The sequence below is a fragment of the Chenopodium quinoa genome, unplaced genomic scaffold (genome assembly GCF_001683475.1).
Source record: "Chenopodium quinoa cultivar QQ74 unplaced genomic scaffold, ASM168347v1, whole genome shotgun sequence".
NCBI classification, from domain to species: Eukaryota; Viridiplantae; Streptophyta; class Magnoliopsida; order Caryophyllales; family Amaranthaceae; genus Chenopodium; species Chenopodium quinoa.
In genome coordinates this window covers 23,731,762-23,755,482 of record NW_018742204.1, presented here as the reverse complement: position 1 = coordinate 23,755,482, position 23,721 = coordinate 23,731,762, and the positions used below count along the sequence as shown (strand labels likewise).

Genomic DNA, 23,721 nt, shown 5'->3' with positions numbered 1-23,721 from the left:
TAGATGAATTGAATGACATCTATGTGGCACGCAACTTACATTATTATTCCAGCTGAGGCTAGATATATACACCTAATATTGGCAAAGAAAAGTCAATATATTTAAATAAGATTAACAACCTAGTCATATAATTTTATCCATTAAAAAATATCATTATTCTTGATCTTAATTTTAATTAGTGATTTTACCTCTTTAATTTAGTCTTTAACAAAATTTTACCTAGCCCTTTCAATTTGAGTAATCAATCTCTAAACTTTTGAGTTGGTTAATTATATGGATGAGCATGTAACCTCTAGCACTAATTGATATAGAACGAACAACCAACTTAATGGTCACATTATAATTGTTTGGTTTGCGGCTAGCTAATAGCATGGGGTTCCCAACCTCAAAGATGTCGTTTACAAGAAGTGTAACCAACAACAAGAGGCATTATTGCAAGTTTTGGAATCGTCGAAAGACGGATGGTGGTGGTGATGAGGCTACCATGATTATGCGTCGTAACACGAGCTTCGACTCGATCCTTTCCCGCCAAAGTTTGCTTTGCCATGGCCCTAATGAACCAACAATTATTAGTTTGTCGTCTTCATCAATGAGTTCTTTGCCTCATGAGGATCACCTTAAAGTCGTAGGATTGGAGAAAGAAGAGCACGATAATCAAATTAGTTATAATTTTGGTGATGAAGACGAGGTAGAAAGTCATGAGGACTTTATGAAAATGTCCCGTTCACCTAGTTTCAAGGTGTATGTAACCCAATCCGATATAATTGATGGTAATTTTTATTTTTCATTTTTAAAACTCAATATAACATTTACTTACTATGATATGATTCATCATCACACTTCATTATACGTTCAATAGTACTAGTTAAAATATTACATGAGTCTACACAATGATTGAGCGCTTTCACATATAACCTCTTGCAATCATATTCCACGTGTTTTTGTTGTGATTTTTGTGATATTTTACAACATTATTAATGCTTATAAATATGATTTTTCGCCCTAATTATACTCTTCACTACTTTTTTTTTTTTTTTTTTTTTTTTTTTTTGTGGAATTTCATTTAATGACCTTATGAGGCACAAATTACAATTTCGTAGTGTAATTTTTTATATTATTAGAAACTTAACTATACTTATGCAGATAAACAAAGATCAAGATCGAACTCAAAAGAAGATAATTCTGAATTTGGAGAACTTAAAAATGAACCGCCAACAACATCCACTGATACAGACCAGGTAAACTTCATAACCAAGGGTTGTACTTTTAAGTGGACTGCATGTTCCAAAGAACTTACACCAAATTTCGTTTACATCTCCGTCCATTACAACTCCTATATAGAATGGAAAATGCTATATATAGTCTTTAGGGCTACAATATAAGAAGATAAAAATGAAAAAAATAAAATAAAAATAAAAATACTATATATAAGGGCTATATATAAAATTACTCGTATAAATACCTTATGAGCTGTGCCATAGTGATGAAGAGTCAAAGATCTGTTAATTTAATCATGTAAACATAAAACTTAGATACTTCAGGTTAGATACAATTCAGATATTATGAAATCTATAAAGCACGAGTACTAGATAGTTAATGCAAGGTTTAATTTTCATGAAGACTTTAGTCCATTAATTATTATGTTCTTTAATCTTAAGTTGCATGTTAATTTTCCAGGTTGAATCAACGAATTATTCACCCAACAAACCAAAAATATGGTGTAGGCTTCGAGGAATATTACCCAAACATATAGGTATGAAGACCATGTTCGGAGCCGCGGTTGGCTGTTACAATACTAACAATAGTAACGGTAGTTTCTCCGGTTCCGACACCGACGAGAAGAAGCATGCCCATGGAGCTGTTGACAAACGAAAAGATTAGGAGATCACATTTTTTTTCTTATCATACTCGTAGTAAACATAAAGATACAAAATTTGGATTCATTGTATGTTTTTTTTTTTGCCCTTTTAGTTCTGTACACATGATTGTGACTTTGTGAGGATCCTTAGCTTCTCAACCCTTCAGAAAAAAGTGGGAGTTGGTTCCTCTACATAATGCAATGTACATTATTAATAATATATATGTAGTAGTTTATTATATTATATTCGAGTGTATCATACACTGGATTTAAAAACTCTCATCTTCTTTTTATTAATATTTTTACAAGAATAAGCAAAAATAATTTAATATAAAATTTAATATCAATCAATATCAATATATATATATATATATATATATATATACTAAAAGACATAGCAGCAAAAATTTAATTATAATATAAAATTTTATACAAAAATAATTTCTTATATAATTTAACAAAGATAATTACTATAAATAAAAAAGATTTAATATATTTTTCCACACAAACATTTATGACTATTATAGATAATATTAACATAATTTGCGACATATTTTAATGTACTTCAAGGAAGTATTCATATTTTTTCCCTAATAAAAATAATTGTTCATTTATTGATTAGAATTCACATCAAAGTAGTGGATATTTATTGATTTTTTTTTAGATTTTAATTTTTTTTTTTTTTTTTTTTTTTTTTTGTAAAATAACCAATTAGTTGATAGAGGTATTATTTTTTAAAAATTACCGTGCGTGACACGGGACCTAAACTAGTTAAGAACAAAGATCAACTAGAATATGGACTAAGCAAAACGAACATCTTCTACTTATAATAAGAGTTTTATTTATGATACTAGAAATTGGGCCAGTATGAGGATTTGGGTCATCCATCGTTTGGGTCAAAAATTAACTTCATTTTTTTTTGTTAATTTTAAAAGAGTTATTTAAATATTTTTGGTAGGGAAGAACTGAAGAAGTTGATGAAACGGTGGTGTCAAAAGTTTCAACTCGAGACACCCGAAGACTATAAGAGTGTAGAAAATTCATGCAATTGTATTATTGTCGTATACTATTATTGTTTTTTTTTTAATTGTAATCAAGTACTACGTATTTGATTACGTTTTGATGGAAGCACGTACAATTATGTATTAATTTAATATAAATTATTGCCCATTCTAAATACTTATTATAACAATATGAGACTATCCGTGGGAGTTTAAAGATAGACGCACATATTGATGTATAAATTGACTATAACTATACAAGGAAATCAATTCAACAATATATATTACTCCAGTATTTAAAAAAATATATACCGTATAAAAAGTTAATAAATTTATGAACAAGTAACAACACTCAAATTTTATACTCTATATTTCCGTAAGTATTTATGTGAAAGGGTTGCATAACTATAGAATTTGTTATATATACACCAGAGTGTACTATACACTCAACTAACTCAAGGTTAACTCAAAGTTAATTTTAGCTTTATATTTGATTATAAAATGAAAAACAATCATCTAAATAAAAACAAATACTCACAGGTGTATCGTACACCCGGCTCAACCTCTCGCATAACTATGTGGCGTAACGTAACATAACAGATGTAGGAAAAGAGTGGAGTGGGTCGGTGAGTACACACTGTAATTGGGCGTGTAATGTATAAGCCCAAAAAATGACCCAAAAAAAGAGCTTGATCATCTCCTTCCTTTTCCTCCGGCTCTGCTGAATGCTGATCTGCTCTACTAGTATTACTTACTGCGTACCCCTTTTTTGACTCTCTTTTCTCTCTCCTCTCTTCCTTCCTTTTCTACTGCAAATACCTTCAATAGATCATGTGATTCCACCCCCACTTTCTCTCTCCTCAATCTCTCTCTCTCCTCCTCCTTCTTCTTCCTCTGTAATTAATTAATCAATTTATTTCTGCCCTTTGCTCTACTCAACAATTTCACTAGGTTTTTTTAATTTTTTTTTTTTGAATTAATAAAAATGAAGTCGTCGTTAGGAAAGCTGAAGAGATTTGCATTCCAGAGAAACGATGGAAAAGATAGGAAAGAGTTTCATCCTCCTCCTCCTAAACTCGATCATCTTGCTCTTGCTTCTGAGGTCATTTTTTTTTTTTTAATTTAGTGATTTCTTGAATTTTTTCGATTAATTTGGAAAAATGCTTTGTAATGTTGTTAATTGAATTTGTTGATGCTTGAATTTAATTTTGGATTGAATTTTTATGAACTGCATTTTCTCTAATTTCTGCAATTTGTCAACTCGATTGTTGATTTAACCGTTTGAATTGTTTGAGTAGGGTGAATTTTTGCTGTGAGTGAATGTAATGAGTGGAGTTAGGGTTTGGTGAACTTGATTACTGTAATTTTTTACTGAAATTTGTGAGGATGCATGAGTGAATTTATTTATTTATGTCCGTTTTTTGGTTTCTGATTGCAGGAGATGCAGGACATGAGGAATTGTTATGATAGTTTGCTTTCAGCTGCTGCTGCTACTGCGAATTCGGCATACGGTATGGTTATAGCTCAATGTTTCGATAATCGAAATGCATGTCGATATAGGTTTTTATCGGTGTTAGTAACTAGTTCGCTACTATGAGATTGTAATTGCGTTTGTAATTAGCTATCTATTTTGTTGAATTGGGCCATTATCTACCACTCTACCAGTTCACTGTTATAGTTCGTCCTTTTCGATTAGAATTGAGAATTACAAGGAATTGTCAGTTGTTGCAACTATGTGACTTCTCAAAGAGTATATATACATGCTGTGAACTTAAGTTGATGATCAATTACTTGCCTAATGAGACCCACTCATATAAAGAGTGTAGCGAGATTATGACATTTCAGTTAGTTTAAAGTTTGGAGACCAATATTCATCAACAATTAGCTTCTGTAATATAGATTGGGGTGCAACCTTTTTGTTCTATGTGAACTTAGCTAGTATTGGTGGCCATACTCTTTTGAGTATTAGACATATTGATTTGCAGTATAAATTTTACTTTTGGTAGAGTCTAGGGCTCTAGGAAAGTTGATATTTTGATGTCCTCAACAAAACTAGTTAATGTTAACCTTAGGATACTTTCCTACTCGGCTCATAAGAACATCCCATGAAGGGAGTCTGTAAAGGTAAGGACACACATTATGCTCAATTACCTGCGTATGTGGGAAATAGGTACCTTGTAGCCTTTAGTTGCTTCTCAGTAACTTCTCTTGGCAATTTGGCTTTTTTTCTTATCTAAGTACAAATCATGTGTAATTGTCAAGGTCCTTTGCCTCTAACTATGATGTCCCCTTAGATGTTGATGATGTTGATTGATGAAATACTTTTATAAGATCACCCTAGCATAAAAGAAAATTGGTTTTTTACCTGGAAATTATCCTTATTTTCTTGCCTCCATTATGCGCTCCCAAAATATTAGGATGATAATAAATTATGGTATACATCGTATGTCTGATTTATTGGAATAATATTGGACATTCCCTTTGATCTTTAAGAAGTGACTAATAGTAATAGGTGGAGCTTCCGATTTCTGATAATTTGGTAAAGTTGAGAATGATACCAAATTCTTCTAGCTTGTTGGCTGTTTAATGCCCTCTTCCCTTGGCATTTTTCAACTATTAGAGAGAGCTACTGTATTGTCTAAGAAGTTGTTGCAGGGATATTGTGTCAGAATTTACTTTAACACTCCATTATTTTGCTTGACTAACTTATCTTGAGTAATTATATTAATGGGAGATTCAATTCAAGTACTTGTGATAGATAAAGTTTGAGAATTTTTCTAGACTGAAAAGGGTTTAGGACGTTAGGTTCTCTAGGATGAAGAAGGAGCCATTATAGAGGTATTGGGGTAAGTATAAATTTTGGAAGTGTTTGGAGTGGTGTTCGTGTTTGTTGTGAAAAGGAGGAACTAGTGTTGCCTTTTTTTTGGGTGCAATCAGGCAGTCTTTTTTATTGAGTAATTTAAATTCCTTGCATTTTGAAAAAAAATTCAATTTCAAAACTGATAACTTCTACTGTTCCTGCAGAGTTCTCTGAGTCCCTACACGAAATGGGTGGCTGTCTACAGGAGAAAGCAGATTTGTACAAGGATGATGAGAGCAGTATGTGACACATCTTATTTTACGATTGCAAAGTGTAGCTTGTATTATGTGTATACTTGTCGCTTTGTGTTTTTTTTTTTTAATTACTACCAACAGTCTAAACTTTTTGTCTGTATGCTCTGGAAACACTTTAGCAAATTGGTGACTTTGTGTACTTTTCAACTGTTGAGACTTGATCACTTGAGACTTTATCTTTGATTTGATGATAATGAAGGAATAGACTGATCTAGGAATAGGGACTCTACAGAAAATGGCAGTAAATATATAGGCCAGTGAGAGGAATAAATTATTGAGTTAAAAGATACTTTTTCTCAAGCCAATTAATGAGATTGTCTAGTTACTCAAAGGCCTGGGATTCTACTTCTCCGTGTTGATGATTTAAATGTATTGTTAAAACAGCCATTTATCAAACTTCCTCTCTTTCTCGTATTCTTACTCATTTCTATATTTCTGAATTTACAATCTATAAGACCTGTATGTAGTAGTGTGTACTCTTCTGAGTGTTTCAAAGGAGATAATGGACAAAACTTTGTCTATAAAATACTCACGAGAATCTACAAATTTACTTCTGCAGCATGTTTGTTGGGGTTATTATACCTCATTTTACAACAAGAGAGTCATATCGACAATTATACTGTGGTGATTTGTATTGTGAATTTCGTGAGTAATACTCTTTTGTTATATTTTGGCTCCTTGCAGAAAGGGTTTTCATGATGCTGGGAAAGGTTCAATTCGAACTTCAGAAACTCGTTGACCATTATGTGAGTAGTAGTTGCAGCTACTTAATTACATATAGTTTTTGTTTTAAACAAGTTTCTCATTCTTTTGGTTATATATTTGCAGCGCTCCCATATTTTCTTAACAATTACAAAGCCATCAGACTCTCTTCTTGATGAACTTCAGACCGTACAGGTTTACCATCATGACCTTCATATAAGCTACCTGTTGTTGCTGTTACCTTATTTGCATTTTGTTTGTGTGAAATGATTCATATTTCCTCCAAAGTGCACTGTTGCATGGACTTTTCTTATTTTTTTAAAACTCTGGTTATGTAACTTAGCAAAAGCACTGACGTGCTGTGCTACTTAGGTTCTGCTTCTTACCATTGTCATGCTAGTCTTGTGTTAATATATAGGATATTACAACAATATGAATAATCTATTCCTAACTCCTACAGATCACATTGTTTAAGGAAGTTTGCGACCTCTTCTAAGCTTCCTTGGGGCTGTGAAATGCTTTAGTGGGATTGCACATCTGGTTCTTTTTTTGTGCCTGGGGCATAATCTAAGATCAGATCTAATTATATTCAAGTATATTTAGAAAATCTTATTTGTTGATGTAAGACCATGATTACTACATTGTTTTATTGTTAGGCTGGTTACAAAAGATTCAATTGTGACTGTTGCTTTACTATCCCCAGCTGAGGTTGCATGTGGATTAGAGTGCAGACTGAAAATAGTTAAGGCAGTACTTGATCTATACTCATGATTCATGAATTAGAAGATACATATACCATAATTTTATAGCATTCTGAGCTGTACATGTGTGTAAAACAAAGAATTAAATTAGTTTAAAATTTAATGTATCAAGCTTCACAAGTGCTTAACCCTCAAAAAAGGTATTATAACAATTATTAGAATCCGATCCTCAACAAATATTGTTCCATAGCAGATTATTTGACAAGCTTGGTTAGATTCTCAACAAATTCTCAAGTAATATAGATTCTTTGGCAAGCTTGGTTGTACTTGTACAGTTGTACATGTGTTCACAAGAAATTGTAAGAATCATAGCAGATCCTCAATGAAGTTGTTTTCTAGTGATTTAGACAAGTTTTCTGGGAGCTCCATTAGGCTGCAAGTCTTGCTTCACCATATCCTCTACTTGGCTATTTTATAATCAACCCCTTTTATGCAGCACATCATCGGATCTTTGTTTCCACTTGATTGTTCCCTACACACTGTCAAACCACTTCCTGTTGCAACACTCGAAAATCCAACGAGGTTTGTGATAGCATGGACAGTTGGGGCAGTGGTGACTGGAACAAAACATTTGTGTTCCAGGACGAGGGTCATTGAATTAATAGCGATTAGTGAATGCAGTAAGTGATGATGCTTATCTAGCAATCAACACAGTCAATCTTGTTCTTTCTAACCGTTGATGAAATGTGCTTCATCAGTAAATCTATTTTGAACTTGGTCAGGCTTCCTTTGTTTTACACTTTTGACTTGTGATGTTTGATTAGCTTTGAGTTCCTTACAAATTTTCATGTAATTTTTTGTTGTTTTGGATTAATAATTAGCCAAGATTGGTAAAGATTACTGAGCACACTTCTGTATCTGAAGTTTGAATGTTATTGTTGCAAAAGAAATTAACTAGATGTATTTTTCTTCTGCTCACATAGGAGATGAAACAGCAGTGTGATGAAAAAAGGTATGGTCCTTGGTTCTGTAGCACTTGTCTTTTCTTTTTTTTTTTTTTTAAATTATTATTTTAATATTGTACATTATCTTCAGGAGCGTTTACGAATACATGATAGCCCAACATAAGGAAAAGGGACGGTCAAAAAGTGGAAAAGGAGAAGGTTTTTCTGTAGAGCAATTGCAACAAGCTCACACTGAATATGAAGAGGAGGCAACACTGTGCGTTTTCCGGTTGAAGTCCCTAAAGCAAGGACAATCTCGGAGTCTCTTAACACAGGCAGCTCGTCATCATACATCTCAGGTTTTTCCATATGAATTTGAATTATCATATTATATGAAACTGGTACTGCTTCCATGGCTGAATTCTTTCTCGCTAAACATTTACTTTGTTTGATTTGCAGTTGAATTTCTTCAGAAAGGGACTTAAGTCACTTGAGGCAGCTGACCCACTTGTAAAGTTGATTACAGAGAAGCAACATATAGATTACCAGCTTAGTGGGCTGGATGAGGGTTTAGATGGGGAGGATGAGGGAGAAAATAGTTATGATTCAAATGATAACGGCGAATTAAGTTTTGACTATCGGCCACATAAGATGGGAACTGAAGCTGCTGCAACATCTAGAAACTCAATGGAGGTAAGCATCTGAGGAAATGATATCACTGTATCTTAAATGTTTAAGCTGTTAGTGCATGCCAAGGTTTATTGCCTATTACTGAGCTGTGTCTGTGCGTATTTGTATTCCCTCATAAACCCTTGTATATTCAGTAGTCAGTAAATTGGCTCTTCCTTGAGTAATATCTTCTTTGTCTTAATACTTGTCTTGATAAATTTCACATGTTACATGATTATGTGCTCTAGTTCTTTTGCTATTGAAGTCACTGCTACATTTCTCACATTTAATAGTGTTTATGAAGATGGAAGTCATTCTACTTTTTTAACTTGCTGTGGATCTTGTCGCGCCTCTATGCTGGATGGCAACTCTGTTATGGTTGGTAGCTGTCATTTTGGTTCAGTGAATGGGCGTTTATCTGTGTTTTGACAACTTTGATCAAAATGTTTCTGGTGGTTCATGCTGTGTTGAAGACATGTGTGTGTCATGAGTGATTGTACCATATCCCTTTTAGGAAACTTTTACCTTGTACATTTACCAATCCACCCTTACTAAAACTCATGTGAAGTGCGCCCCCTCCCCAGTTGCATATAATTATAAATTAAAGTCATTCCTTGCAAGGACAAGGACACTTTTGTCTCTTGCCTTTCTCTCTCCTGCCAAATTTCTTGTCCCCCCATCCTCCCCCAATGGTGCAATACTTGTAGAATGAAGTATATGAATATTTGTATAGCTGTTACGTTCTGGTGGCTGTTAAAGTCTTAAAACCTGATTTCATTTTATTTGTGCAGTATGTTTTTACTCTCAAAGAAGTGTTTATAAAGTAGTATGACACTAGGATCAATTATACTTTCTCCTGTCTGATTTAATAAATGAAGTCAAAGCATGAGACAATATGGAGGAGTCATTGCACATAAAGGTTTTTAGCTGCCTGCAACTAATTATGCATTTCTAGTAGCATCTGGCATCTGTATCTACTTGCTTAAATAATAATTATAATGAGTACTTTACTCCTGAAATTCACCCCTACCATACTCACATGCACTCTCAGCCTCTCAAGGTATGTATCTTGTTAATTTTCTATATTTATTGGCTCTCATTTCAGCTGGATCAAGAAGACCAATTATTTCCTAAAGCCTCAACCGTGGACAATACAGAGGTATCTCCAGATTTAGATTTTCATCTTCTGAATTTACAAACTTCTGATACATAATTGATGAAAGTATGGCTTTTATTTTATTCTGAAGTTTAAGGCCATTCTCTCTGGCTGCAGTTCAGTTTAGAGAAAGTCCATGGAGATTCTCAAATGCTAGAAAGTGAACCTAGGGCAAGCAGCTACAGCCACTCTGCACCTATTATTCCAGAGAAAAAGTTTGATCCAGCTGAGAGAGCAAGGCAAATGCGTCCATCCCGCACACAAAAGTTTCATGCTTATGTACTGCCTACCCCTTCTGATGCAAAGAGTTCCAATTCTTCAAGAACAAGTTCAGCTCCTCGTACAAGGCCAACAACCACGACTTCCAATGTGTGGCATTCATCTCCTTTGGAGACCAAAATGAATAAGAGAGATTCAAAAGAGGATAACCAGACATTATCTTTCTTTAAAGCACACACATTAAATGATGAGAGAGATACCAGCCATGAAAACCAAGCCTCTACACTTCTGCCCCCTTCTGGGGCTGATGGACTTTTATATCAACAGAGGGACTCAGTTGATACATCTGATCATAAGAAACTAAAAAGACAATCTTTCTCTGGTCCTTTAAGCAGTAATTCCCGGTCAGGGAAGCCTGGTTTTTCTGCTAGTGGCCCCATTACTTCTTCAAAGCTTCCCCCCTTGCGAGCCTCTGGCCCCATGCTGCCTCAGCCTTCATCTCCAAAAACATCCTCACGTCATTCTCCTCCATCTGTATCACCACCCAAGATTAGTGAGCTGCATGAACTTCCTAGGCCTCCAGGTATTGTATCCAACAAGCCTACAACATCCTCTGCTTCAAGTGGTCTTTCAGGTCCTTTAGGGTCAAAGAACTCAGAGTTTTCAGTAGAAAATAAAAACATCTTCGCTGCCTCCAATACAGCATCTCCCTTGCCAACTCCCCCATTAACTGTTCCACGAAGTTTCTCTATACCTTCGAGCCACTACAGAACGAAGGCAAATGTCACAAAGCTTCTGGAGTCTCCTCAACTTAATGAAAAAGATATTGCTTCTCCTCCACTGACGCCTATGTCGTTAGCTAACGCTAATGCAGTTTTAACATCTCCTAGAGCTGGGGCTCAGTCTAGTGGAACATAAAGGTAACTATATAGCTTGCACCGTCTACTTTTCCTCTGGCAGATTCCTGATTTCACATGCCTGCTAGATCTGTGAGAATATATAGTGCCTGTGGTGTTTAAATTTTTACTTGTTTGGACCGTGAACATTCTGAAGTTTGGCTTTTAACTTGATGATGAATAAAACTTTGCTGTGAATAGCTAAGAACTCAGATCACATTGTCTTGCCTTATGAAACTTGTGCAGGATTAATAAAACTACATTGTTACTCTAATTTCTCATTTCACTTCCTCCATCAGAACCCTATCTTCAATTGTTACTGGTTAGCTGTATTTCTACTGCCCCCCGTATATTTATAGAGGAAGAACAAGTAATAATTTCATACCTATATCTTCTGCAATTGTTGGCCCATAAAGTTGAGATTCTGGAGAAGTAGCAGGATATTCTCTGCAGTAGATGAGGATCCCTTTACACTTTATTTAACCTATTTAGCTTTAGGCGGCTAAGTTACTCTGCTTTCTGCGACTCAAAGCCTTTCACCTTTTACATAAACATACGACTTATAAACCCTTTGGCACAATTCTGTCATACTCGAACTGACTTATCATTATTCATTATAGACTTTCTTTTAGCAGAGTCTGACATTTTTCTTGTTAGATAATCCTTTGTGCTCTTGTGCTACTTGTGTATGATGTAATGATGTATCCATCCACAAGGATGAACAATTCTGTACTTGCCTTGTTGACTGCATACATCAATCTCATAGTAAAATATTCTGTTAGCAATTAGAAAATCTCTCCCTTTTTTTTCATTTGTTAACTGATGAACATTCTAAGTGTTTTTTTTTTACTTGTTTCAGGTGTAAAAAGTTTACGCAGTTTTGTTCCCAAGACAAAAGGTAATAATTTATCTGCCTCTTGTGATGGGCGCAGCTATGTATATATTAGGTTCCCCGTCTTGTGTAGGCATATAAATTGCAATTTTGTTATATCAGCTGTAGCCTTTGCAAATTCACATCTGGGGCAATTGTATGTAACAGTCCTTGTAAGTTGAGTAACATTTAGCCTTTGTATTTTAAGTGAATAATTTTTCTTTTCCCCGACAGGGGAAAACGTTTAGATTTGAAAAAATAATGCTGTTTAGTTTTAATCATAGCAATATAGCAAGAAAGATTGTTCTAATTTGGTGGCTATTTGCTGAGCTCTAGCTCTTAAAAGTCAAAGATCACTGTGTATTGTGTATGACCGTTCTCAAGGACTATGTGTTGAGAATGATAAGAGGGAAATAATTCTTAGGTTGCATTTTGGTCGGATGCTTGTAAATGAACTGTTGAAGGCTGGATGCTTTGAGTATTGTCACATATTCCAGTTATGAGATGGATTATAAAATTGAAGTGTGTAGTTATTTTTACTACTTGATATATCAATTGTGTTTTCCCACCATCTCCTCCCAAGTTATATACTCGTAGTATCTCAGACTTTGTATGTTGTAATTGTGAAACACAACCGTCTAACACAATATCCATCGAACACTCAAAGACATACTCTGTACAAAGCAAACTAGAGGTAAGATTTGTCATCTTACAACTAAAAGGCGTCTTACAATCAAAAAGTTGTGGCATCAAACTCTACTTGTGTCTCTCTAGACTAGAGACAATTTGGGGTGAGGATTCTCTCACCCTTCCTCTCCCAAACCGCTAATCCAGATGGGTGGACCTATAAGTAGAGCTGTCAATTCGGATAAACGGGTCGGGTTTGGGTTGAGTAAGAATGGGTCGGGTCAATTCGGGTCGGGTCAATTCAGATTAATTCCATAACCTATGCGAGTCGGGTTTGGGTTGAGTCATGCTTGAGTCGGGTCACGTTGGGTCATACTTCTTATCGGGTTTAGGTCGGGTTTATAACAGGTCGGGTGAACAATAGGTCGGGTTTAATTCGGGTTTTTACGGGTTAAAACGGGTTAGGGTAATTCTCAGGTTCGAGTCGGGTTTGGTTCAAGTCAATAATTTGTGGGTTAGAATCAGGTCGGATCATTCTCGGGTTTGAGTCGGGTTCGGTTCAAGTCAATAATTTGCGGGTTATAATCAGGTTGGGTCATTTCCAAGTCAGGTCATTCTCGGATTCAAGTCGGGTTATGTTCAAGTCAATAATTTGCAATTACAATTAGATCGGGTCATTTCCAAGTCAGGTCATATTCGGGTTCAACTAACTATAAATAGATAATTATCATTTTATGAAGCTAATTAGCTAATTATTTCCTTTGACTATAATATATATGGCAATATACTAGGGAAATATAGTCTATAATTTAGGAAGATAATTATCATTTTTGACCATACAACAAATATCTACTATATTTAACTCTTAAATTTGAGGATGATGCTCCTTTCTTTTGCTGGTCTGGAGACATAATTCTTTGATCAACAATAATAAGGTGATCTAAATTGCACTTAAGGTGATTTGAAATCGGGTCAAGAACAAATTGGATTGAATTTAAGTCGGGTTAATAACAAGTCGTGTTAATTTCGAGTCGGGTTAGTAACAGATCGAGTTGAATTTTTGGGTTGGGTAAGTAATAGTTATGGTAAAATTCAGATCGGGTCAATAACAAGCCGAGTTGAATTTGGGTCAAGTCAATTATAAGTCAGGTTGATTTCAGGTCGAGTTTGTAACAGGTTGGGTTAAATTCGGGTCGGGTTGAATTCAAGTCAGGTTAATAACAAGTCGGGTTAAATTCGGATTTTGACGGGTTAAAACAGGTTTGGGACAATTTAGGTTCAAGTCGGGTTCGGTGCAAGTTAGTTAATTTGGCCGTTGTAAACCGGTAAATCGGTGCAAGTTGTAAACTGGTAAATTGGCTGTTTAAAAGCAAATTGAATGGTTCCACCCACCCAATTGGAATCCCGAAGGATATTAGGGACCATGGTAAACATATCGGCAATTTTTATTTTCAGGCGAAAAAAAGTAAAAAAATTCCAAAATTGAAGGCTAATATCCACGCTTTTTGAGAAATTTTGGAAGCTTCAGGGCCCGGTTTTGAAAATTCTTGAAAATCTAGGGAATACATCTCGAGGTCATATAATGTCGTTTGGAACCATATATGATCATTATTTGTCGTCAAAAATGTTCGTGGTAGGCTTGAATTAATGAAATAGAAGTAAGTTGTAAACCGGGTAATTGGTCGGTTAAAGGCAAATTGGATGGTTCCAACCACCCAATTAGACTCCCGGAGGGTATTAGGGACCAGGGTTATCATTTCGGCAATTTTTATTTCGAGGCGAAAAAAAGTAAAAAAATTCCAAAATTGAAGGCTAATATCCACGCTTTTTGAGAAATTTTGGAGGTTTCGGGGCCCGGTGTCGAAAAGTCTTGAAATGCTATGGGATACATCTCGGGGTCATATAATGCCGTTTGGAACCATATATTATCATTATTCGTTGTCATAAATGTTTGTGGTTAGCTTGAATTAATGAAATCGGTGCAAGTTGTAAACCGATAAATTGGCCGTTTAAAAGCAAAATGAATGGTTACACATACCCAATTGGAATATCAGAGGGTATTAAGGACTATGGTAAACATTTCAGCAATTTTTATTTCTGGGCGAAAAAAAAATCAATAAAACCAAAATTGAAGGCTTAATATCTACGCTTTTTGAGAAATTTTGGAAGTTTCAGGCTCCGGTGTTGAAAAGTTTTGAAATGCAATGGGTTACATCTTGGGGTCATATAATATTGTTTGGAACCATATATGATCATTATTTGTTGTCATAAATGTTCGTGGTTGACTTGAATTAATGAAATCATTGCAAGTTGTAAACCGGTAAATTGGCCATTTAAAAGCAAATTGAATGGTTTGACACACCCAATTGGAATACCAAAGGGTATTAGGTACCATGGTAAACATTTCGACAATTTTTATTTCCGGACGAAAAAAAGTCAAAAAAATTCCAAAATTGAATGTTAATATCCACGTTTTTTGAGAAATTTTGGACGTTTCTGGGCCCGGTGCCGTAAAGTTTTGAAATTATATGAGATACATCTCCGGGTCACGTAATACCGTTTGGAACCATGTATGATCATTATTTGTTGTCATAAATGTTCGTGATTGGCTTGAATTAATAAAATCGGTGCAAGTTATAAACAGATAAATTGACTTTTTAAAAGCAAATTGAATGGTTCCACACACCCAATTGGACTACCGGGGGGTATTAGGGACCATGGTAAATATTTCAGCAATTTTATTTCCGAGAGAAAAAATGTCAAAAAATTCCAATATTTAAGGCTAATATTCACGCTTTTTGAGAAATTTTAGAGATTTCGAGGCCCGGTGTCGAAAAGTCTTGTAATTTTATGGGATACATCTCAAGGTCATATAATTCCGTTTGGAACCATATATGATCATTATTTGTGGTCATTAAAGTTCGTGGTTGGCTTGAATTAATGAAATCGATGCAAGTTGTAAACCGGTAAAGTGGTCGTTTAAAAGCAAATTGAATGACTCCTCACACCCAATTGGACTACTGGAGGGTATTAGGGACCATGGAAAACATTTCAGCAATTTTTATTTCCGGGCGAAAAAATGTAAAAAAATTCCAAAATTGAAGGCTAATCCACGCTTTTTGAGAAATTTTAGAGGTTTCGAGGCCTAATGTCGAAAAGTCTTGAAATTCTATGGGATACATCTCGGGGTCATATAATGTCGTTTGGAACCATGTATGATCATTATTTGTTGTCATTAATGTTCGTGGTTGGCTTAAATTAATGAAATCGGTGCAAGTTGTAAATCGGTAATTTGGCTGTTTAAAGACACATTATTTGGATGGTCCACCCACCCAGTTGGACTCCTAGAGGGTATTAGGGACCATGATAAACATTTCGGCAATTTTTATTTACGGACGAAATAAGTCCAAAAATTCCATAATTAAAGGCTAATATCCACGTTTTTTGAGAAATTTTGTAGGTTTCGGGGCCCGGTGTCGAAAGACTTGAGATTTTAGGTTATACATCTCGGAGTCATATAATGCCGTTTGGAACCATATATGATCATTATATGTTGTCATAAATGTTCGTGGTAGGCTTGAATTAATGAAATTGGTGCAAGTTGTAAAATCGGTAATTTGGCTATTTAAAGGCACATTATTTGGATGGTTCTACCCACCCAATTGGACTCCTAGAGGGGATTAGGGACCATGATAAACATTTCGGCAATTTTTATTTACGGACGAAATAAGTCCAAAAATTCCAAAATTAAAGGCTAATATCTACGTATTTTGAGAAATTTTGTAGGTTTCGGGGCCCGGTGTCGAAAAGGCTTGAGATTTTAGGTTATACATCTCGGAGTCATATAATGCCGTTGGAACCATATGTGATCATTATATATTATTATAAATGTTCGTGGTAGGCTTGAATTAATGAAATTGGTGCAAGTTGTAAATCGGTAAATTGGTCGTTTAAAGGCAAATTGGATGATTCCACCCACCCAATTGGACTCCCGGAGGATATAAGAGACCATGGTAAACATTTCGGCAATTTTATTTTCGGGCGAAAAAAAGTCTAAAAATTCAAAAATTGAAGCTATATCCACGCTTTTTGAGAATTTTTGGAGTCTTCGGGGCCCGGTGTCGAAAAGTCTTGAAATTCCAGGGAATACATTTTAAGATCATATAACGTCGTTTGGATCCATATATGATCATTATATGTTGTCATAAATATTCGTGGTAGGCTTGAGTTAATGAAATTGGTGCAAGTTTTAAACTGGTAAATTGGTCGTTTAAAGGCAAATTGGATGGTTCTACTAAGCCAATTGGACTCCTGAAGGTTATTAGGGACCATGGTAAATATTTCGGCAATTTTTATTTACAGGTGAAAAAAAAGTCAAAATATTCCCAAATTAAAGACAAATATCCACGCTTTTTGAGAAATTTTCATAGTCTGTAGCTTGTAGGTACTAGGTACACTTTCATTTGTGTACTATCATGAGTAAAGTGAGCCATGAAATTACTCTGGAATAGAGTACATTCGGACCATCTTTATATTTGGAACAAAATATATCTCGGACATTAAAGTACATTGAGACCATTTTTTTTATTAAGACCATTAAAGTTTGGAAAAACTGTCAAAAATTATACAAATTTTAAGCGGTCCGTTAAAAACAATTCAAACTTTTAATTATTTCTAATTAATACAAACTTTATAGGGTATCCGCTGAAAACAAGTTATAACTATTTTGTAACCTAATTAACAAATTAAATAGGACACGTGTCATAATATTATTTGTTTGACAATATAATTTGATTTGTTTATTTAATTAATGTTTTTAATTTTTGAAAGATTATCATATATTTATTTATTTAATTAATTAATTTATCTTTTAAAAAATAAACCCACTCCCCCACCAGCCACACTGCCACCTTTCCCGGCACCGGCAATGCCCATTTTCCCCTCCCTGGACTCCGACGCCGACGTTGACCCCACTCCCCTTGTGCATTTCCTTTTCCCTCCTAAACCAACAACCTCCTCACTCCCCGATTCCCCTTTCCTCGCCGCACAAATCCCCTAAAATCCATCCATCACCATTAGAAACCCTAACCGAAACTATCGCCGATGATTAGGGAGGTCCGGCCGGTTAGGGTTTTTCTAGGGTGGGGGATGGATTTGAGGGAGTTTCGTAGGTTAGAGAGAGGAGTTTCGTGGGTCATGGAGAGAAGTTTCGTGGGTTTCGGGTAGAGGGCTGATGGTTCAGGGAAAGAGGGAGGGGGTTGGCACCAGCGCCGACGCCGGGGTAAGGAGATCTGGGTTAGATCGGCGCGCCGGCACCGGTGGGCAAGGGGTGGCGCAGCAGAAAGCTGGAGAAAGGGAAGAAGGTTGAAGCGTTGGCTGATGGGTGGGAGATGTTTTTTTTTTTAATAATTTTTTTATAAATTATTTTAATGGTTAACCATAATGAAAGTTTAATTAAGAGTTAAAGTGTTTTTTTTTAAAAAATATATGAATTTATTAAACAAAATATGAAGTTTAACCGGTCATTAGTAAAAATTCCTGATTAAAGCGGATAACATATAAAGTTTGTATTATTTAGAATTAATCAAAAGTTTGACTTGTTTTTAGCGGACCGTGTAAAGTTTGGAACATTTTTGACATTTTTTCAGTTTAGTATAGAAGCCATTAAAATAGGGTAGTATGAGAAAACAAGAGAATCTCTGGATATGTGATAGAAAAAATAAAAAAGTGATTATTACTATGTATTTTTAAAATGCTTAAAATAAAAAAGTAAGACTAATATTATGAAATGAAGGGACAATCTTTCCCTTGACTTAAGGACAATGGGACATATAATACGGTTAATACTACGTATATCTATTGAAGACGAGTACTACCTCCGTTCCCGAAAGAACGACTCATTTGGCCAAATTTTAGTCCCAAAAAAATTGACCCATTAGCATTAAAATATCCACCAATTTGCAACAATATTTGTGCAAAATTAGCTTTTCTATATAAAAATTTGTTTTTCCATATATTTTTATTATTAACTCTCTCTGCTTTTTGTAAATCTTATGTAAATTTATCTTCCCAATACACTTTTACTTCTTTTTATTTAACTTTATTAATACCCGCGAAATCAACCTAAAAGGGTCGTTCTTTCGGGGACAGAGGGAGTATATATACAAATATAAATTTATATCCAAAAGGAATTCAGGTAAAAAAAAAAAAAAAAAAAAAAAAAAAAAAACGTTTGAGCAAAGTTTGTGGCAATGGAGATAAGGATACGGCCAGCAATCCAGTGTATATGCAGGGGCAGCTCACTTGCTAGTAAACCAACTTCTTCATCCCTTCATTTTCCTCTTTCTTCTTCTTCTTCTCATTTCAGACCTCCGACTTTCTACCATCAATGGCGGAACCAACTCACCACTGCTCGCTCACTCGCCGACGGTTACTTACTACTCTTCTTTATCTCTTTTCTTATGTTTTTCTTTTCTATTTCTACGAATTTCCTTTTATTGCATGGTAATTGTTTGTTCAATTGCTGTTTTTTTTTAATTAGAATTGAAAATTTTGATTATTATTTTAGATTGGGGAAATTACAGTGCTTTTAATTTGCTGAAAGACTGAATTTTGCTTTTTCTTGGACATTTTTGAGTATTTATGCTTTTTAATTTTATTTTCAGGAAATTTGGCAACCGAACCTGCTACTTCTCATGGATCCCTTGCATTAAAGGTGCTTTTATAACCTTAATTCCTTGTATTATGCTATATATTGCTTTTTTATTACCCACTTTTTTTCATGTCAAATTACTATATTGAACCATTTTCAATCAAACTGTGTATGGAAATAAAATAAAATTAAGGGTTGTGAATTAGGACTTGATAGTAGTCATCATTGTTAGGATATGACAATGAATTTGGAATATTGATTTGGATAATAGAAAGTTTTGGTGGATGTAACACTTGGGAATTTCCGGTGATGGGTATGGCTGTGGTGGCTGCCTTTATTATATCAAACAAGTGATGTCTTTGACTCGGTGCACTCGATCCCGCCTGGTGTCTGGAACACCTTGGAGTGCAGATATTGGCACTCTTTAAGGAAGTCGCGTCTGTTACCATTTGGGTTAAGACTCATGCACATTTTGGTGGCTAATTTTCAACAGTACTCCCTGCCACCATGCCCACCAATACCGTCTTATGTATGTCATATAGGACATATACAAATCACATACAGCAACTCATTTTGTATGAAAATTAATTAATTAAATCCTCGCATCATATACAAAGAGCAATTCTTCAGTATAACTTATAATATGACCTCCTAAACATTACGAAGTATATTGAACTGTCAAACCTTATATTTAACTAGCCTACTTGGTACCTCCTTTGGAAATGATTATGAAAAATATATTGGATTTTGAATGATAGTGATGCAGAATTAGATGTTTTGCTAAATGTCCTGTCAGCTTCTACATGATGTATGTATTTACATCTTATATGAAATCATGTCTTGATGTAAGTTGCTCTTTTGTGGTGGGAAGTTGATCCTAAGTAAGTTATATATGTGCAATTCCTCCTTTTCGTGCTCTTAATCATTTCGCAATTTAACTATGATCAAGATATTATTTAGCTTGTGATTTCCAGTGCTTATTGTTAACTGTTTCAGTCTTAATATAGAAGAAGGCAACAGATATATGCGCAGACCTGAAAGGAGCGTCAATATTCATCGTGGGTAGGCCTCAGTTGCACCTTAAAAAATCCCCTTGGATGATGTACACTCAATCATGTTTCTGATATGTTGGTCTCTATGTCTTATGTATAAATACTTTTATGCGAAGGTATGAAGAGTGCAATGAAGACCAGTGTGGGCAAGCTTATTGCAGATGAGTTACGCTATTACTACTTTGATAGGTTATCTCATTTTCTTTTTCTTCTCTGACTAATATGCCATTTGCAAATTGAAGTCAGATGCACTTAAATTGTTTCTTATTCGGTTGTGGTCATTTTTCAGTGACAATGTAGTTGAGGAGGCTGCTGGTGAGGATTCTTCAGGCAAATCTTTTAAAGAGAGGGATGAAGATGGTTTTCAAAAATCGGAGGTAGTTTTTCATCAGCAGCTTGTGGGAAACTGGATACTTACGTGGTGTTTAAGAATTAAATGTCTTTGCGCTATCATGGCTTATTATCTATGGATTATTTCTGATTTTTTGATTTAGTAGTAAAAGTACGTCCCATGTCAAGAAACCTTCTTAAAATATGGATTATCAGCTGTGAGTTTGTAGAACATGAAGAAACCCCTTGCCTAGTATACCAATCCTTGAAAAATGTGGTTGACCTCTAGAAAGCATAGGAAAAAGGGCTTGTTCCGATTTACTAAAAACAACTGAACTAAATGAACTAAACTGAATGAACTGAACTGATTGGAGCTGAACTGAACTGAACTATTAATGAGAGAAGGAAATTAGGAACTGAACTAAAATTAAGTTGAATTAAACAGGCCCAAACTCTTATGTGAACTCAATATGAACTGTCCATATGCTCACATAAGATGCTTGGTATCTGAATACATCAAGTGCAAGGCATGAAGGAGACTTTTTTGGTCAGTAGAGCCCAACTAGGTCCCTCACTTTAAAAGAATAAAAGGAAAGGAAAAGGAGAGGGTTGATACTATCATTTTTGAATCATGTAGACTCAGATCATCTAATCACTAATCACACCTTATTCTAAGCACAAATTCACCGTAGGACGGAAGATCGAAAGAAAGCCTTTCCCCTCAATCTAAACCTAATGGACCTTTGTTAGTGATAGCAAGAGCCTTTGCTTCCTCTGCTATAATTGTTTGCCTATTATTATATGAATCCACTCAGTTATCTGTCCCCTTTTCACTTTACTAATACAAAATAGTTAAATTTCACTCAATAATTAATTCAATAATCTATTTTTTGGTACTTGTAAGCAGTATGTATGGACAACACTTTTGGGACAGTTTAATTAGAAGGAAGAAAACACTGTAAAAGTACATTGACATGATTAACATTTGTTGTTTTTGTCTCTTAAAAACTGCACAATCAAATCAATCAACCAAAGCCTTAATCCCATAAGAGGGGCTTAAGGCTTTTCATGTTTATAGCTCAGTTTGAACTTTGAATAGTTAGCCTGAAATCGCACAATACTTTAGAAAATTTTAAAGAAGGTGGAGAGCGTCTCTAAAGGTCCTTTTCATGTTTATAGTTCAGTTTGAACTTTGAATAGTTATCTGGTTCCATCTCTCTATGAACATCCCCGGAGGTTAGCTAAGAAATTAGCCATGATCTAAGGATACAAAATGAGCTATTGGTGGTGTTGTTATTAGTCTGGTCTTTCTCATTGTGTAAGCATATATGTCAATTTGATACACCAAATGCACAATCCATCTGTTCCATCGAGCAGTGGCTATGTTGCCACATTTTCTACCTATTTTATGGGATTTTGCTTCAATGTGATTAATGTTTCTCAAGTTATGCCGTTAAGACCCTAGAAGCTGTTATAATATTAATTTTTCTCAGACTGAAGTGTTGAAGCAATTATCATCATTGGGCCGACTGGTAGTCAATGCTGGAAATGGTGCGGTTCAGAGTATGACTAATTTGTAAGGATATATTTGTGGTTGTCTTTGTAATTCTCTTGTGCACTCCATGTTATTTCACTTGTCATTAATACATATTTGGTTTTGTGAATTGTTTCCTGACTATTGGTGAAGGGCTCTACTACGACATGGAATTACAATATGGATAGATGTTCCTTTAGACATTATAGCAAAAGAGTCTGTTAGAGATGATGAACAATCAACTATGTCTACTCCAGATACCTTCTCTGAGGTCTGAGTTTTCCATCACTTGATTCTTAGGAGCATCTCTTGCTTCAGGCATATGTCAGGTTTCTAAGCAAACGTATTTCCTCTGTGTTAACATCAATGCTGAAAAATTATGTCAGGCTTTGGATGAGTTAACTTTGCTTTATGAAGAGAACAAAGGTGGATATGCTACAGCGGATACAACTATCTCACTGCAAAGTAAACTTACTACACTTTGTTCTTGTGTTGTAAAATATTATGCACTCTTATTTTCTCATTTATTTCCTATGGTTTTTGTTTTTGGCAGCAGTGGCTACCAAACTTGCTTATGATGAATATGAACAAGTTACTGCTGAAGACATGGCACTGGAGGTACCCTCTCCTCCTCCTCCTCTCGTGTACTTGTTTATTCAGCAACTCTAGCCTCCTCCCCCCCCCCCCCCCCTCTCCCTCTCCTGATCTGCACATATTAAGTTTGACCACCCCCTGATTTATAGACCATGAGTAAGTGTTAACCTCCTCTAGATGTGATATAACAGGTTCTGTCGCAGATAGAGAAGCTTACAAGAGTGAAGAAGCTGATGGAAGAAGCTGGAAGGCCTTTTTAGTTATTGTTGGCTCCTCCCATTCCATTTATGTATCTGTTAAGTCCTGGTTGGTAAATTACTATATTGTAAGCATGATGTGAGTGAAGTCTTATAAGAACTACGAATAACTGTTACAACACTAGCATTTCTTATCTAAATTCTTAATTAATTAATAAAAAAAATACTTATACATTGCTTGCAGTCTAGAGATAGCACAAATCTTTTCCTGACATTATTTCCCTACTTCATTATTCTAATACCACATTTTATGGCAGCTCATTTCCTTCTGAAAAAGCACATTCACACTCTCGGTGCAAGCATAAGATACAATTCTTCCTGCTGAAAAAGCTACTTGGTGTCTGGTACATTTTAGATTCTGTCTTTGATTTTAAGCTTTCACCCTTTGCTTTTATATTTTAATGGGAAAAAGAACAAAAACATACATAAAGAGAAAAAAACCTGTAGTTTTGATAGTTTTTTAGGCTTATTGTATTCAGATTTTGTTTGGTATTACTAATTAGTACTCCGTATTGATCAATTAGTTTATAATACAGAGTAATAT

General features: G+C 35.0%; 2 protein-coding genes across 4 annotated transcripts; both read left to right on the top strand.

Annotated features, from left to right (window-relative positions):
• Positions 1–3,466: 3,466 nt before the first annotated feature.
• Positions 3,467–12,441, top strand: LOC110724993 (uncharacterized protein At2g33490-like). The gene is made up of 11 exons (XM_021904476.1): positions 3,467–3,961; positions 4,298–4,370; positions 5,884–5,958; positions 6,658–6,719; positions 6,802–6,870; positions 8,360–8,388; positions 8,472–8,679; positions 8,780–9,013; positions 10,095–10,148; positions 10,263–11,284; positions 12,120–12,441. Exons 1-10 carry the CDS (start codon positions 3,845–3,847, stop codon positions 11,280–11,282), a joined length of 1,941 nt encoding a protein of 646 aa, XP_021760168.1. The 5' UTR covers positions 3,467–3,844; the 3' UTR covers positions 11,283–11,284; positions 12,120–12,441.
• A 6,496-nt stretch (positions 12,442–18,937) lies between these two features.
• Positions 18,938–23,524, top strand: LOC110724964 (probable inactive shikimate kinase like 1, chloroplastic). 3 transcript variants are annotated; one of them, XM_021904452.1, is made up of 11 exons: positions 18,938–19,187; positions 19,424–19,473; positions 20,418–20,472; positions 20,579–20,651; positions 20,752–20,839; positions 22,286–22,368; positions 22,480–22,597; positions 22,713–22,791; positions 22,880–22,944; positions 23,112–23,226; positions 23,435–23,524. In XM_021904452.1, exons 1-10 carry the CDS (start codon positions 19,010–19,012, stop codon positions 23,178–23,180), a joined length of 858 nt encoding a protein of 285 aa, XP_021760144.1. In that variant the 5' UTR covers positions 18,938–19,009; the 3' UTR covers positions 23,181–23,226; positions 23,435–23,524. The 3 variants fall into 3 exon arrangements, with proteins under 3 accessions (XP_021760144.1, XP_021760139.1, XP_021760150.1); XM_021904447.1 differs by lacking the exon at positions 23,435–23,524 and having other exon boundaries at positions 23,112–23,365; XM_021904458.1 differs by lacking the exon at positions 23,435–23,524 and having other exon boundaries at positions 18,939–19,187; positions 22,883–22,944; positions 23,112–23,365.
• Positions 23,525–23,721: the final 197 nt, after the last annotated feature.

Bases quoted from the DNA above. Each gene is read 5' to 3' on its own strand.
- LOC110724993 (XM_021904476.1), top strand. From the start codon at position 3,845: ATGAAGTCGTCGTTAGGAAAGCTGAAGAGATTTGCATTCCAGAGAAAC. The intron at 3,962-4,297 runs GTCATTTTTTTT...TTCTGATTGCAG, and splicing joins ATCTTGCTCTTGCTTCTGAG to GAGATGCAGGACATGAGGAA. The intron at 8,389-8,471 runs GTATGGTCCTTG...CATTATCTTCAG, and splicing joins CAGCAGTGTGATGAAAAAAG to GAGCGTTTACGAATACATGA.
- LOC110724964 (XM_021904452.1), top strand. From the start codon at position 19,010: ATGGAGATAAGGATACGGCCAGCAATCCAGTGTATATGCAGGGGCAGC. The intron at 19,474-20,417 runs GTGCTTTTATAA...GTCTTAATATAG, and splicing joins ATGGATCCCTTGCATTAAAG to AAGAAGGCAACAGATATATG. The intron at 20,473-20,578 runs GTAGGCCTCAGT...TTTTATGCGAAG, and splicing joins AGCGTCAATATTCATCGTGG to GTATGAAGAGTGCAATGAAG.